Below are 15362 nucleotides of genomic sequence, written 5' to 3'. Positions count from 1 at the left end.
TCACTAATACAGATGAGACAAAAATCACAATGTTTAAGCGCTAAATTTTGTTCAAGCAGTATATTTTATATTTAGGCACATTGTGTAAAAGGTGCGGAGAGTTAGCCATAATAAGGGCTCTCCCTTCCCCCCATTTAGTAAGAGACCTCACAAAGAAAAATATGATTTCTACTGCAGGTGGGGGAGACAGACAGAGTTAAGGGGAAAAGATTTAAACACATTTTTCTTTAATTCCAAAGGTGCATGGAGTTCTATATCCACCCAGTCATTAATTCAGTGTGATTGGTGTCACTACAGAGTCAAAAGGGGGGAGGGAGAGTGCAGAAGTTTTTGTATAAAATCATTTAAAACTGAAAAAACTACAAAACCATCCCAAGAGAAAACATAATCGAAGTAAAAGCAATGGAGTTTATTTCGGTGAAATTATTTTAAATTAGATATGATATATTAAGCTCCCATATCCCCCAACCTGGTAGAAAAGTTCCTCTCAGTGAGAAATCATTTATTTTAATGGCAAAAATTTCACATATCAGTAAAATCTGTTATATTTAAAACTATGTATACAGTACATTTCTGGCAAAAACCTTATACATCTTTCAGTTGTCAAGACAAAGTAAAAATACGGTTGCATAAAATCACAAAAAATATAAATTGCTGAAAAGATAATAAAAAAAGATTAAAAATCATTTGCATTGACTCCTTTACATCTTCAATTAGTTAAGAATTTGCAAACAACAATAAATCTGTGAAAATTCTGGTGCAGCCTTGACATACTCAACCAGAAGTTATCATTTCAAATACCCCAGCTTAAAAAAGAATTCACTGTAATAATCTGTGCATTTATCATACTATTTGTACAAGTGCAATATTTAAATATCTTCAAAATAAAACTCAGTAACTAAAAGGAATCATAATAACTTAAAAAGAAGCAAAGTTTATGAAATTAACAATTTGTAGAAGGTCCTATTTAATTGATTCCTCTTTTTGTTCCTAGCTCCCCACAAGTTACATAGACATTACAACAATGTCTTAGTTCTATATACAAATCTGTAACTTTAAAAATACAGTCTCCTGTTCTTAACATTAGGAACATAAGGCTGCATTTAGAGAGCCTACATGAAATCAATATCCTCCAAACAGAGGGCCACATACAAGCTATAAATATAGTTTGAACTATATTTAAATGGAACTCCTATAATTTTATACAACTTTAAGATTCTAAGTTAAACAGAACAAGCCCTGGACAAAAGGAAGCAAGACTTTTCTTTTGAATTCAATGCATATTTCTAGAGATGCTGGAGCCATATCTACAATTACAGTAACGATGCAAGATATCATGACACTTGAGTACATTACTGTCTGGTTACATAGGTGCCAAGAACAATTATACAATACAAAAAAGTCTTAAAAAAAAAGACAGTACTGTTGCAATGGAAAATTTTTTTTCTTAAAGTTAAAATATAGTATAAGGCAATTATGGGTGACAATTTTTTTTCATTTTTATTTTTTTTGTCTTTTGTCTTTTTTAGGGCTGCACCTGCAGCATATGGAGGTTCCCAGACTACGGGTTGAATCGGAGCTGTAGCTGCCAGCCTACACCACAGCTCACAGCAACGCCGGATCCTTAACCCACTGAGGGAGGCCAGGGATCAAACCTGAGTCCTCATGGATGCTAGTCGGGTTCATTAGCCACTGAGCCACGACGGGAACTCCAGTATTTTATTTTTTATTAGCATACGCATGATATGAAATTTATCTGAGTTGATGCTAAATCTTCTCTTCTACCCATATGTAATGTATTATACTAAGAGCAAGAAAAAGAAAATATATATCAGAGCTCTTAGGAAGATTTAACATCTTTAGGCAGTTCTCATAATGTTACTTTTTAAAAAGTAATTAAGATCCAAAGCAAATGTGACTATTTAGAACTGATTTGTTCCATGTTTTATCCAAAGAATAACATATCTGCTAAGGGGATATAACCAAATACAATATGTAAACTTTAATTGAATCCTGGCTTGAAATAAAGCTGAAGGACAACGGGAGAGATCTAAATATGTATGATTAGATGTCATTAGGGAATTACTAATGTTGTAATGGTATTATGGTTTTCTAGGAGAATGTCATAATTTTTCCAGGAAATGCTTTACGAGTTGAGGGGTTTTGAGTCTATCTGCAACATCCAAATGGTTCAGGGGGAGAAAAGCATATAGACACATATATACGTATCAATCTATCTATACACAGATATAAATGTAAAGCAAATATGGCAAAATGTTAACAAGTGTTGAATGTAAGTGGTAGACACGCATGTGATCACTTTACAGCCTTTCAATTTTTCTTTTAAAAAATGTCCATAATGAAATTTGAGAGAAAAGATCATATCTGAGCATATAAATAGTTTTTGAAAGAGATGTTCTATGTACTGAATCAATTTAAAAGATATCATGATTGAATGACTAGAGATTTTTGCATACATTCAATACTGACTGACATGATGAGCAGAGGACTTTGTGATATTGGCAAAAGCAACATGATTTATTTACAGTATATGCAATTCAGCTCTCGTGTCAAAAAAGAGCAATTTATGTACAGAATATAGTGGGACAATTGTAAAATTAAACTTAGTGCTTAGAGTATCTGAATATATAAGTTCTGCGTGTTTTTGGACTTATCAAACTAAAGAAAAAAATTTAATTGTGTCCAATATTTTTAATAAGACTTACCATATACTACAGAATATTACAGAGGGGATATGGAAGAATTATCCAGGCTGTCCCCATGGCTGAAAATACTTGCTGCTTAAGAACGAGCCCAGAAAACAAAATCACCTATAAAAGTCTCTGGGGATTCTAGGCAAATATTTATCAAATGAATTTATGAAGCAAATATATAACACATCAACATGTAATAACATAGGAAGGCCTTTATGGTAAATTAATATTCTATAAAGCCCTGTATACACTAAATATAAAATAGCCAAAATCAAGTGAGCCTGAGAGACTTATAATTCATTGCGTATATTATTCTATATACCTACTGAACAATGAACAAAATTATTATATTTTTGCACATTATGCTTTTCACTATTAATCATGTTCCAATCCCTGTGCAAACTGCATTCCAAAAGGCCAATCCTTAGTTATAATTATGTATAACTTGACTATAAGTGAAATCATTTGGCTATGATTTACTATACATGCTTATTGCTATCAAAGAAATAAGCAAAGTTTTAGGTTTACTGTGCAAGAATTTTAATTAGATTCGCACACATCTCAAAAAATTCTATTGTGTGACTTCCAGGTCTTGGAGTTAAGTCAACAGGAGAAGAGTCAAGTGAGGTTACAGATGAGGTAAGAGAAGCTTCTGAGGATTTTCCTTGAGCCTCAGCATCTGAATCATTCCTTTGGCAAGCTCGATAGTTGCTAACTGAGCCCGATCTCTGTGGAGTAGCAGTCCCTGATTTGGCTTCAGTAATTTCATCTGGGTAAAAAAATTTCAGTTTATTATAATCCATGACACCCTTCCTCCCAATTTTTTTTAATGGCCACACCTGCAGTATATGGAAATTCCCTGGCCAGGGACTGAATACAAGCTGCAGCTGTAACCTATGCCACAGCTGCAGCAACACTGGATCCTTCAACCCACTGCACTGGGCCAGGGATCAAACCTGTACTCTGCAGTGACCAGAGCCACTGCAGTTGGATTCATAACCACTGTGCCACAGCAGAGACTCCACACTCCCCCAAATTTTAATGGTATTTAATTTGCTTCTTTAAGTGAGATCGCTGACCAGCTATCAAGAACATGTTTATTGGAGTTGCAGTTGTGGCTCAGAAGCTAGTGAACACAATTAGGATCCATGAGGATGTAGGTTTGATCCCTGTCTTGCTCAGTGGGTTAAGTATCTAGCGTTGCCGTGAGCTGTGGTGTAGGTCGCAGATGCAGCTCAGATCTGGTGTTGCTGTGGCTGTGGTGTAGGCTGGCAGCTGTAGCTCTGATTAGATCCCTAGCCTGGGAACTTCCATATGCCAAGGGTGTGGCCCTAAAAAGCAAAAAAAAAAAAAAAAAGAACATGCTTATTTTGAATACTTCCTAAAATAGAGGCAGTGAGTCTGTGTGTTCTGTCATTTGCCTTCTTTACTCACAGCAATGTATTCCCCTGATGACTTATTAAGATTGGGTACATATGGAGCTACTCCTCAGTCTTGCAATCCAAAATTAAGAGCCCAATAAGTTAATAATGAAGCTTAATAAATATCATTCCCTAGCAATAAAAATCCAATCTCTCTATATTAAAATAATAGGATAAATGCGCTTAAAATTTGGAAGGAGTTCCTGTTGTGGCACAGTGGGTTAAGAATCTGTCTGCAGCAACTCAGGTCACTGCAGAAACATGGGTTTGATCCCGGCACAGCACAATGAGTTCATAAACACCTAAAAGTTGAGGGCCTTGCCATAGGTAACAGATGAACAGAGAGGTAAATCTAGAGCCCAAGTCTCCTAACTCTCATCTCAATGCTTTTCATTCTCCCCCTTTATCTTCAAATTTGATTTAAGATCTTATTAAAAAACAACAATTCTAATGAACAAAAATCAGGGAAAAACTTAAGTTGAGAACACAATATAAAAACAGTAAATGGTCATTCAATTGGCAGACCTAGGTACTAATATTACCATAGGTTACAAAATGAATCCAAATACAGTGAGAAAAAAAAAAAATTGGAGTTCCCCAGTAGCCCAGCAGGTTAAGGACCTGACTGTTGTCACCACTCTGGCTCAGGTTGCAGCTGTGGCTCAGGCTCAGTCCCCGGCACAGGAACTTCCACCTGCTGCAGGTGCGGCCAAAAACAAAATAAAACCCATTCTTTTTTTTTTTTTTTGTCTTTTGTCTTTTTTGTTGTTGTTGCTATTTCTTGGGCTGCTCCCGCGGCATATGGAGGTTCCCAGGCTAGGGGTTGAATCGGAGCTGTAGCCACCGGCCTACGCCAGAGCCACAGCAACGCGGGATCCGAGCCGCATCTGCAACCTACACCACAGCTCACGGCAACGCCGGATCGTTAACCCACTGAGCAGGGGCAGGGACCGAACCCGCAACCTCATGGCTCCCAGTCGGATTCGTTAACCACTGCGCCACGACGGGAACTCCTAAAACCCATTCTTTATCTCAGACTGCATTAGTATGTGTTAGCAGAAAAACACCATATGAACATAAAGGTAAGCAAACAAACAGGTCGGCCAACACATCATTCTTCAAATCTGTGTCTGATAACTACATAGGTACTATCTTTGAGTTTAAAAAGAAGACAAAAAACTCATAACTGAATCTCATCTAATAATCCCATATAATCTTAAATGAACAAAAGTGGCAACATATCTTAATTCAATTGATATGGCCAGTGAAGAATTGCCATAAACTTCTACTTAATTAAAGGCTCTGTGGGAGACCATTTATGTATATACAGCTATACCTCTTTATAATGCTGAGGTAGAGAAAAAGAATAAGTACGTATTTACTTGAATTACGAGTCAAGTTGTTCCATCAGGCTTTTTAATAAATAAGGTAAATTAGGTTTTAGAGTGTTTTGCATGGGAAATCTGAATTAATATAAATTTCAAATCGTGGTGTGATCTTGCACCATTTATTAGAGGTCTGTTATAGTTTATTCATATATACCTTGGTATATAAGATATTTGTCCCACTTAACATAAAAATAACAACAAAAAATCCCTTTCAGCTTTCTGCAATTATTTACCTCAACCAATCTAGTTGAGAAGATATTCTGGCAAACTACAAATAATGGTAATCAGAGATGTATTTTCTAAGTACAGATTTTTCATTTTTAAACTATTAAAACTGTAAAACAATATAATGTTTCTTTAATAAAACTCACAGACATATTTTAAATTCTCATAGTAGAGAAGGGTCATTATTTTGACAACCAATTAAAATACCTAACTTTAAAAATTTTTACTATTTCAGTGATTTGAAATAGTGATTTGAATCAGGTTATCTATGACTATTTATGACTGCACGTAAATAGACATGTACCTAAAATGTTTAATGTTTAAGGTTAACAATGTTGCCTTTAGCTAATTACAATGGCTATCTGGGACACAGAGTGCTTCAGTTCCAGGAAATGCAACAGGAACTATCACTTCAGGATTAGGCTGTATCAAGCTTTAAGGATTTTATAAGAAGGTAATATTAAAAGTACAGTACACTATTCACAAGACTCACAAATGCTGACATGACAAAGGCACAAAATCTCACATTTTATGTTCTTTTGCTATTAAATTACAAGGAACAACTCAACAAGCTTCAAAAGAATCAAAGATTTACTAAAACGCCAAATTAGGTAACAAGGTCTCTTATGTCATCTACGTTGTTTTGTATGATGTACATACCATCAATACTACGGAAATCCAATAAGTACGTCCTACTATCCACTTGGTATAATTGTAGACTCATTTTGGAGTATGTACTTGTCACAGGATTCTTCCTTCGAACACGCAAATAATATGGATTTACAACCTAGCGTATGGCATGGACAAAAACAAAGTCAAAAGCAATTTTTCTATAAAGCATCTCACAGAATAAAGGTTTGTCAAATGTGCTAACAACAGCAGAATGCTCGTTCTTACCTTCCACTCATAATCCAGTTGTTTAATTGCTCTACAAACTTCTGCCATGATATCATTGGGTCGACTTTGACTTCTAATTCCCAAATGCCATTTTGCTTTCCTTACACCTTGGTGTTTGGATTTTTGTGGATTTAATTCATCAAGGGTATGGCGTGCCCTTGGAGTTTCAGCAACCAAAAACGGTACTCTTTCAGGATGGGGCCGAGTCAAATGGTGATCATCAAGAAAAGAATCAGGTGGGCTTGTTGCCAAGTAAAAATCTTTGGCCTCATTCATTATTCTCCTGTTATCTATTATAAGGTGGTAGGCAACTGCCAAAGGGTCCTGGTGATTTCTGTTATAAAGGCAGCTGAGAACCTCCTCTTCTGAGCATTCAAATTTTTCACATACTTCTTTTAAGGCTTCATCATCAATCATGGTTGAACTATACGATGGATCCTCAGGAAAGAGATATTTTGGAAGGTCCTGTTTAAACCATTCATGTTCCCTGAGAGAAAATGTCAGAGGTCACGAGAAGGATTTTGAGGAGAGATGAGACTAAAAGCCACAATTTGAGGATTTAGGATATGAATTCATTTATAGTTATACTCATACTGTATTATCACTTTTTAAAACTGAGATTTTCCTCTTCAGGATCACATTTCATTGTATATATTGGGAGAAATGCTCCAGCCTTCCTCTGATTTTAAAAGGGAGAAAACACTGCTGTAGCAACCAAAAAAGTGTCTACACTTTTATTTAAAGTTTTGGAACAGATGGTAATGATAAACAAATGCAAAGACCATCTTACATCCAGCTTCTTTATAATACTCTTTGAATATAATATTAAGATATTAAGTGAAAAAAAATACATAACAACAAAAAGACAACTATTATTCATTGAGAGCTTAGTATGTGCACTTCAACACTTCATAACATCATCTCACCTCTTTTTTTTTTTTTTTTGTCTTTTCTAGGGCCACACCCAGGGCATATGGAGGGTCCCAGGCTAGGGGGTTGAATCGGAGCTGTAGCCGCCAGCCTACACCAGAGTCACAGCAACCTGAGATCCAAGCTGTGTCTGTGACCTACATCACAGCTCACAGCAATGCCAGATCCTTAACCCACTGAGCAAGGACAGGGATCGAACCCGAAACCTCATGGTTCCTAGTCGGATTTGTTGACCACTGAGCCACCACAGGAACTCCTATTTTTTTTTAATCTTTTATTTATTTTTTTCTACTGTACAGCATGGTGACCCAGTTACACATACATGTATACATTCTATTTTCTCGCATTACATGCTCCATCACAAGTGACTAGACAAAGTTCCCAGTGCTACAAAGCAGGATCTCATTGCTAATCCATTCCAAAGGCAATAGTCTGCATCTACTAACCCCAAGCTCTCAGTTCATCCCACTCCCTTCCCCACCTCATTTTTAAACAACTCTCTTATGAAGATGGTAATACCCCCTTATTTTAAATGAAGGAACTGAGGACTTCCTAACTTCACATATAAGAGGATACTTTTGATCTGAACTATGTAAAAAATTAAGCTAAAACTAAAAGCATCAAGCAAGGAAAACAGCTACAAGAACAATGATTATCTTTTGGGTGATGGCATTAGAGGTCTTTTTTAAAATTTAATTTTATTGGAGGATAGTTAAAACCATTTTAATCTCTAATTTTTGGGTGTTTTCCAAGTCTTTTCCAATTGTCATATATTTCAATTAATTGGAAAAATATGTAAAACACAATAAAGGGTGTCTCTCACTAAGACATAGATATAAATTTTAGGAGTTCCTGCTATGATACACAAGGTTAAGGATCCGCTTTTGTCTCTGTGGAGGTGCCGCTTCAATCCCCAGCCTAGTGCAGTGGGTTAAGGATCCAGCATTGCCGCCGCTGTGGTGTAGGTTGCAGCTGTAACTCGGATTCAATCCCTGCCTTGGGAATTTCCATATGCTGCAGGTGAGGCCAAAAAACAAAAATAAATAAAAGAGAATGATTAGCCCTTCTCCTCTAGTGGTAAAATCATGCCCTGCCGGTCATGGTCTCTTTAAGCTGGTCTACAGCACTTGGAGTTAATGGAAAGGAATCAAGCTTTAAATTCTATATATGATCTTTCCTCCTTCTTCATTACTCTAATGCTTTCTTCTTTACTATTCCCAGATACACATCTGATTTCTTTTTTCTTTCTCCATCCATCTCAGAGAAATGTGCTGTGTAGCCATAAGAAGACCAAAAGAGAAATTTTCCATAAGGTTAAAAAAAAAAAAAAGGAAGGAAACAATGGTACAAGAAAACTTGCAGTGATTTTTTTTATAATCTTCATCAGAAATGGCTCGCCCAAATCTCAGAAAGAAATTTGTCATCATCATTTCTGCCTTATTTATCGTTTTTTTAGGGCCGTACCCACAGCATATGGAGGTTCCCAGACTAGGGGTCTCAATCAGAGCTACAGCTACCTCTTGGTTACTAGTCAGATTTGTTAACCTCTGAGCCACGATGGGAACTCCACTTCTGCCTTATTTAAACTACTAGTTTGAACCACATGAAACTGGCAATATTGACAATTCTTTTTACCTACAAAACAGTAATTTCATATGTAATTCAATGCACACTATTAACAAAAAAAAACAAAAGAAAAAACCCCACGTTATTTAAAATTTCTCATTGCTTGAGATGAAGAAAAGGAAAAATTACAATAATAACTCATCAGAACTCAAATAGCAACACACAAATTTACTACTAAAAAGTATCAATCCCATAAGAACATGTGACAGTCAAACATGAAGTATAGGAAATCTTAAAAAGAATCACTCCAGGAGTTCCCGTTGTGGCGCAGTGGTTAACGAATCCGACTAGGAACCATGAGGTTGCGGGTTCGGTCCCTGCCCTTGCTCAGTGGGTTAACAATCCGGCGTTGCCGTGAGCTGTGGTGTGGGTTGCAGACACAGCTCCGATCCCACGTTGCTGTGGCTCTGGCGTAGGCCGGTGGCTACAGCTCCGATTCAACCCCCTGGCCTGGGAACCTCCATATGCCGCGGGTGCAGCCCAAGAAATAGCAACAACAACAAAAGACAAAAAAAAAAAAAAAAAAAGAATCACTCCAGGGAATTCCTGTCATGGCTCAGCAGAAAGGAGTCTGATTAGAATCCATGAGGACACAGGTTTGATCCGTGGCCTCGCTCAGAAGGTTAAGGATCCATCATGCCATGGGCTGTGGTATAGATCACAGACGTGGCTCAGATCCTGCATTGCTATGGCTGTAGCTGCGGTGTAGACTGGCAGCTGTAGCTCCCATTCAACCCCTAGCCTGGGAACCTCTATATGCCTAGGGTGAGGCTAAAAAGACAAAAAATAAAAATAAAATCACTCCAAAATCTAATGCCCACTAAGGTCTTTTTTATTTTTCATTAGCTTTCTTTTTACTTTAAAAATATAAGATTGTTAAATTTCAAAACAAATACATTCTCTTAAGTACAAAACGAAAGCTCCCCTCCTACAAATCTTACTTCCTTGAGGGTAGCAAGTTTAGTGTGTAATTTTTTTTTGACAGCACCTGCAGCATATGAAGTTCCTTAGCCAGGGAGATAATATGAGCCACAGCAGGGGCAATGCTGGATCCTTAACCCACCAGGGCAGGCCAGGGCTCAGACCCTCGCCACCTCAGAGACAATGCTGGATCTGCCCCACGGCAGGAACTCCAGTGTGTATTTTAAAAAAAACCAAGATAAAATAGAAGTTCCCATTGTGACTCAGCAGCTTACAAACCCAAATCATATTCTTGAGGACTCAGGTTCGAACCCTGCCTTGCTAGTGGGTTAAGGATCCAGTGTTGGTGTGAGCTGTGGCACAAGTTGCAGATGGGGTTTGGATCTGGCTGGCTGTAGCTATGGCTGGCAGCTATAGCTCGGATTTGACCCCTAGCCTGGGAACTTCCATATGCCTCAGGTGTGGCCCTAAAAACCAAACCAAACCAAACCTAACAAAAAAACAAAATAAAATAAATAAAGGAGTCTACATACTATTTTTAACATAAAAACAGGATTACACTGTACATACTGTCCTGCAACTTTTTTTTCACTTATATCATTGATACTATTAGATCTGATCATTACATTGCTTTATTACCTGATATCTTTGATTGTGGCTCTCTTCATGGGATCCACCTGTAACATATGTTTCAAAAGGCTAATCACAGAAGGATTTAAATACTGAGGGGTATAAAAGATCCCATCACAAATCTTCTTAAAAAGAGTTGGCACATGATCATCATCAAATGGAAGTGTTCCACATAGTAAAGCATAGAGAATAACCCCACTGCTCCATATATCTACCTCTGGACCAGCATACAACCTGTAACAGGAAACGCCAATTGGATTAAATAATCATTAGAGTTGATCAAGTCATCACTTTAAATAGAGATACTTCATAAAGAATTATTAATCAGAATATGGTCTCTATAAGTCACTGCAGTGTACTACACAAACAGATTCTACACTAATTCTATCAGTTATATATTTGAAAACAAAAATTATGAATTTTTTTTTTTTATGAATTTTTTTTTGCCTGTGCCTACTACCATAGCAATATACAAGAGTTCCCAGACCAGGGATTGAATCCTTGCCACAGCAATGACAACAATGGATCCTTAACCTGCTGTGCCACCAGGAAAAGTCCAAAATTTTCTAAAGTTACAAACTATAGCTAAAATTTTCTTCTTACTACTTTACAAGGGTCCTCATGACAGCCATTCGATAGGGCTAAACTTTGAATAATAAACATAACATTACTGAATTTAAAACCATTGTTTTTTGCTTACAGAGGAGAGATTAAATGATCTCTCATCAACGGAGATTGTTCTTTAGTGATGGACTCTAAGCCCACTCTCCCCAATAATCCAAAATCTCACACCAAAGTTAAAGGAGGCTGGGCTGTGAAGAAAGCCCAGCTAACTGATTCACAGAGGATTTCAAACTCTTAGTTGCAGTACTGTAGTCTACTGATTTAACTAGCTGCAGCCTATTAAATAACCCATTCAAAGTCTGACTTCAGGGAAAAGATTTCTTTAAATTGGTCAAATAAATTGTGGAAATGATCAGTAAATATTGTTTTAAAAGTAAAAGTTTCCAGAGTTCCCGTCGTGGCACAGTGGTTAACGAATCCGACTAGGAACCATGACGTTTCAGGTGTGATCCCTGGCCTTGCTCAGTGGGTTAAGGATCCAGCGTTGCAGTGAGCTGTGGTGTAGGTTGCAGATATGGCTTGGATCCCGTGTTGCTGTGGCTCTGGCATAGGCTGGTGGCTACAGCTCTGATTAGACCCCTAGCCTGGGAATCTCCATATGCTGTGGGAGTGGCCCTAGAAAAAGCAAAAAGACAAAAATAAATAAATAAAAATAAATAAATAAAAGTTTCCATACATCTAGACTTCATAGAAAGACCTTTTCCAAACCGGAAAAATTAGACTTCAGAAATGGCCCATTGCATATATGCATAATTACAACACATTCTTTTTATTTTTTTAATTAACACTATCCCCAGTATCCAGATCCTAAATTTTCTTCCCAAAATAATTTAGATAGCCCATATAAATATTTAAATATGCTAACATAAAAGACAATGATGAACCCTGGTAAATCTAAAATTAAATATTTCTGCCTTACTCATATCTATGTCTTAATACAAATATAATTTTTCTGAGCAGCCTAGACAAGCAAGCTTATGAAAATAGCAAATACCACATTTTTGCATTCTAAATTAATCAGGAGGTAAAACATTCAAAGAAACATGGTTTGAATGAAAAGTTATTAAAAGCTAATTATAAAAACTAGTTAAAAATTTTTTTAGTTTCTCTGTCTTCAGTGGTACAGTGAAGAACAATTACTCTTCAAAAAATTAAATTTTCCTGTCATCTTAAATATGTGAAAAGCTGCTCTATACAAAGATCCTTATGTTCTCAATGCTGGTGGTTAGCAAATTGAAGAATTAGAATTCTTATAATATTTCATTCTCTAGAAGATGTAAAAAATGAAAATTCAAAATAAATGAAATCTTAAGAGTTTAACAGAATTTCAATCCAATTCCCCCAGACATCTTATAATAAAAGATAAAGCTAATTTGAACAATTAAAGTTACATATTACTTCATTCTTCATTTAAGTAAATAGTAAACCATTTCTAACTACTAGATATTCCTATTACTCAAGTTTTTAATGTCTTATCATTAAAACTTACTAGTTTCAATTTCTTCCACGGTGGGGGGGGGGGAATGAAAGTATTCTCATCTAACTATTGACTTGCAAACCAACACTCTCCTCTATATATGGAGTCCTTAATCCTTATTCACTTATAATGTTTTATTCTTAAACTGGAACACTTCTGGATAAGAAAAGAATAAGCCTTAATTTTCTTTCCTTTCACTAGAATTAAATATGACACTATAGACTAACAAAATCCAGGAGAAAAAGACAATTACAAATACATTGGGGGAGGGTAGGGGGAGGCGTCAAATACTACCTTCCTGAAATTACTTCTGGTGCAGCATAGTTGGGTGAGCCACAACTCGTTCTTAAAAATTCACCATCTGACATCATGTTTGAAAGACCTGAAAATGCACAACATCCACTACTCAAGATTTCCCAAGGACAAAAATTTAAAACCTCCATTAAACAATAAAATTGAGTTTGCATTAAAGTGAGAACTAATCATTTTTTTTTCTTTGCTTCAGCAGAATCTTGTGGTCTTCATTGTTACCAAATATTTTGCCTTTATACCAAAAAATCTATAATCTATTTCAACATTTAAAGCCAGTGCACTGTTGGAGTTTAATAAGTACATATTAAGCTATTGGTTATTTTGCTTACTAGAATAAACTTGGCATGTTTAAGTATTACTAATATAGAAATTCTAGGAAAAAATGTAGTACGGAATTAAAATTCAAAGTTTCTATTAACCGCTGTTCAAAAAAACATATACAATAATTTTGAATATCAAAGTCCCTTTATAATTTAAGGCAAAAAGCACTCTGCCTCCTCAAAATGCAATGTATATGGAGTTCCCTTGTGGCACAGCAGGTTAGGAATCTTCCACTGTCATTACAGTGTCTCAGGTCACTGCTGTGGTGCAGGTTTGATCCCTGGCCTGGGAAATTTCACATGCTGCAGGCTCAGCTGAGAAAAAAAAATGCAATGTATAAAAATAATGACAACTGAGTAATAAGGAAGTCAGTTAAAAAAAAAACAAAAAAAACAGTAGCTCATAGCTGTTTACCACTATTTAATGAATCTCTATAGATTATAAAAAATATATACATATACCGGAGTTCCCGTCATGGCACAGCAGAAACGAAATCTGACTAGGAACAATGAGGTTGCAGGTTCGATATCTGGCCTCACTTGTGGGTTGAGGATCCGGCATTGCTGTGAGCTGTGGTATAGGTCACAGACGTGGCTCGGATCTGGTGTTGCTGTGACTCTGGTGTAGGCTGGCAACAACAGATCCGAATGGACCCCTAGCCTGGGAACCTCCATATGCCATGGGTGTGGCCCTAAAAAGACAAAAAATAATAAATAAAATTTAAATAAAATACTTAAAAAAATTAATTTTGTTCATGTGGTTTAGCTTCTGTCTTTCAAAGTTTGAATAACTCCATTCCAGTCTCTCTCTCTCTCTTTTTTTTTTTTTGCCTTTTTGCCTTTTTGCCATTTCTTGGGCTGCTCCTGAGGCATATGGAGGTTCCCAGGCTAAGGGTTGAATTGGAGCTGTAGTCGCCTGCCTACGCCACAGCCACGGCAATGCGAGATCCGAGCCACATCTGTGACCTACACCACAGCTCAGGGCAACGCCGGATCCTTAACCCACTGAGCAAGTTAACCAGGCAGGGATCAAACCTGCAACCTCATGGTTCCTAGTCGGATTTGTTAACCACTGAGCCATGAAGGGAACTCCTCCAGTCTCTTTCCTTTTTTTCTTCGGGAACTCCTCCAGTCTCTTTCTTTTTGCTCCATACTTGATCAAAAGAACAAACTGGAAATAGGTTGCCAACTTCTTCACAAATTAAAGACTCTTTTCAAATGGTGTTACTAATACTGCCAACTTAAATTGTTTGCCTAAACTTAAATTGTCATAAAACTCAATTTTAAAGATATAAAGCTAAGAAAAGTGAATTCCTTATTTTCACTCCTTTCGTATGTACAGAGACAAAATGGTGAGGATACACTACTTTGGGATACTCGGTCTATTGCATAAGTTATCTGAATAATGCTATTGATGTTTGTTAAATATAATGAATATATCAAACTATAAAAATCTCCTTACCGAAGTCAGCTATTTTTGCATTCATGTGTGCATCAAGCAGGACATTTTCAGGTTTCAAATCTCTGTGGACCACCATATGCCTGTGACAATAATCCACACCAGAAAGGATTTGTTGGAAGAGACGTCGACTTTCTTTTTCATCCAGCTAAGAACAGTAGAGAGATATCTTAAAGGTGTGTCTTTAAAAGAAGTTATTCTACCTATAATTCTCCAACCAATAAAACTTGGAAAATGCAAGAAACCTTCACAAGATACTTTTGAATTGGGGAGAATATAAAGACAGCACCAAAAGGAAATGCTAGGAGGGACTCAGAACCCAAGTCAGGAACTCAGCTTTCTAATATTACCACTCTTCTGACTACACTCTAAAAGCTTTCTTCCATCTAAATTTCATGTACTATTTCAAATAATTTCA

At 36.6% G+C, this 15362-nt stretch overlaps 1 protein-coding gene across 4 annotated transcripts in view; it reads right to left on the bottom strand.

Annotated features, from left to right (window-relative positions):
• Positions 1-2670: 2670 nt before the first annotated feature.
• The window catches only part of PRKAA1 (protein kinase AMP-activated catalytic subunit alpha 1), a 36116-nt gene continuing 23424 nt past the window's right edge, over positions 2671-15362 (bottom strand). For all 4 annotated transcript variants that reach the window (XM_047766528.1, XM_047766548.1, XM_047766538.1 and 1 more), the window contains 6 exons: positions 14948-15092; positions 13148-13235; positions 10762-10986; positions 6646-7132; positions 6409-6535; positions 2671-3483 (listed from right to left, as the gene is read on the bottom strand). In XM_047766528.1, coding sequence (XP_047622484.1) covers positions 3239-3483; positions 6409-6535; positions 6646-7132; positions 10762-10986; positions 13148-13235; positions 14948-15092 — 1317 coding nt within the window. In that variant the 3' untranslated portion in view covers positions 2671-3238. The remainder of the gene's footprint in view (positions 3484-6408; positions 6536-6645; positions 7133-10761; positions 10987-13147; positions 13236-14947; positions 15093-15362) is intronic.

The sequence above is a fragment of the Phacochoerus africanus genome, chromosome 1 (genome assembly GCF_016906955.1).
Source record: "Phacochoerus africanus isolate WHEZ1 chromosome 1, ROS_Pafr_v1, whole genome shotgun sequence".
In the NCBI taxonomy this organism is placed as follows: Eukaryota; Metazoa; Chordata; class Mammalia; order Artiodactyla; family Suidae; genus Phacochoerus; species Phacochoerus africanus.
The sequence above is the reverse complement of the archived record's forward strand: the minus strand, read 5'-3'. Positions and strand labels throughout refer to the sequence as shown.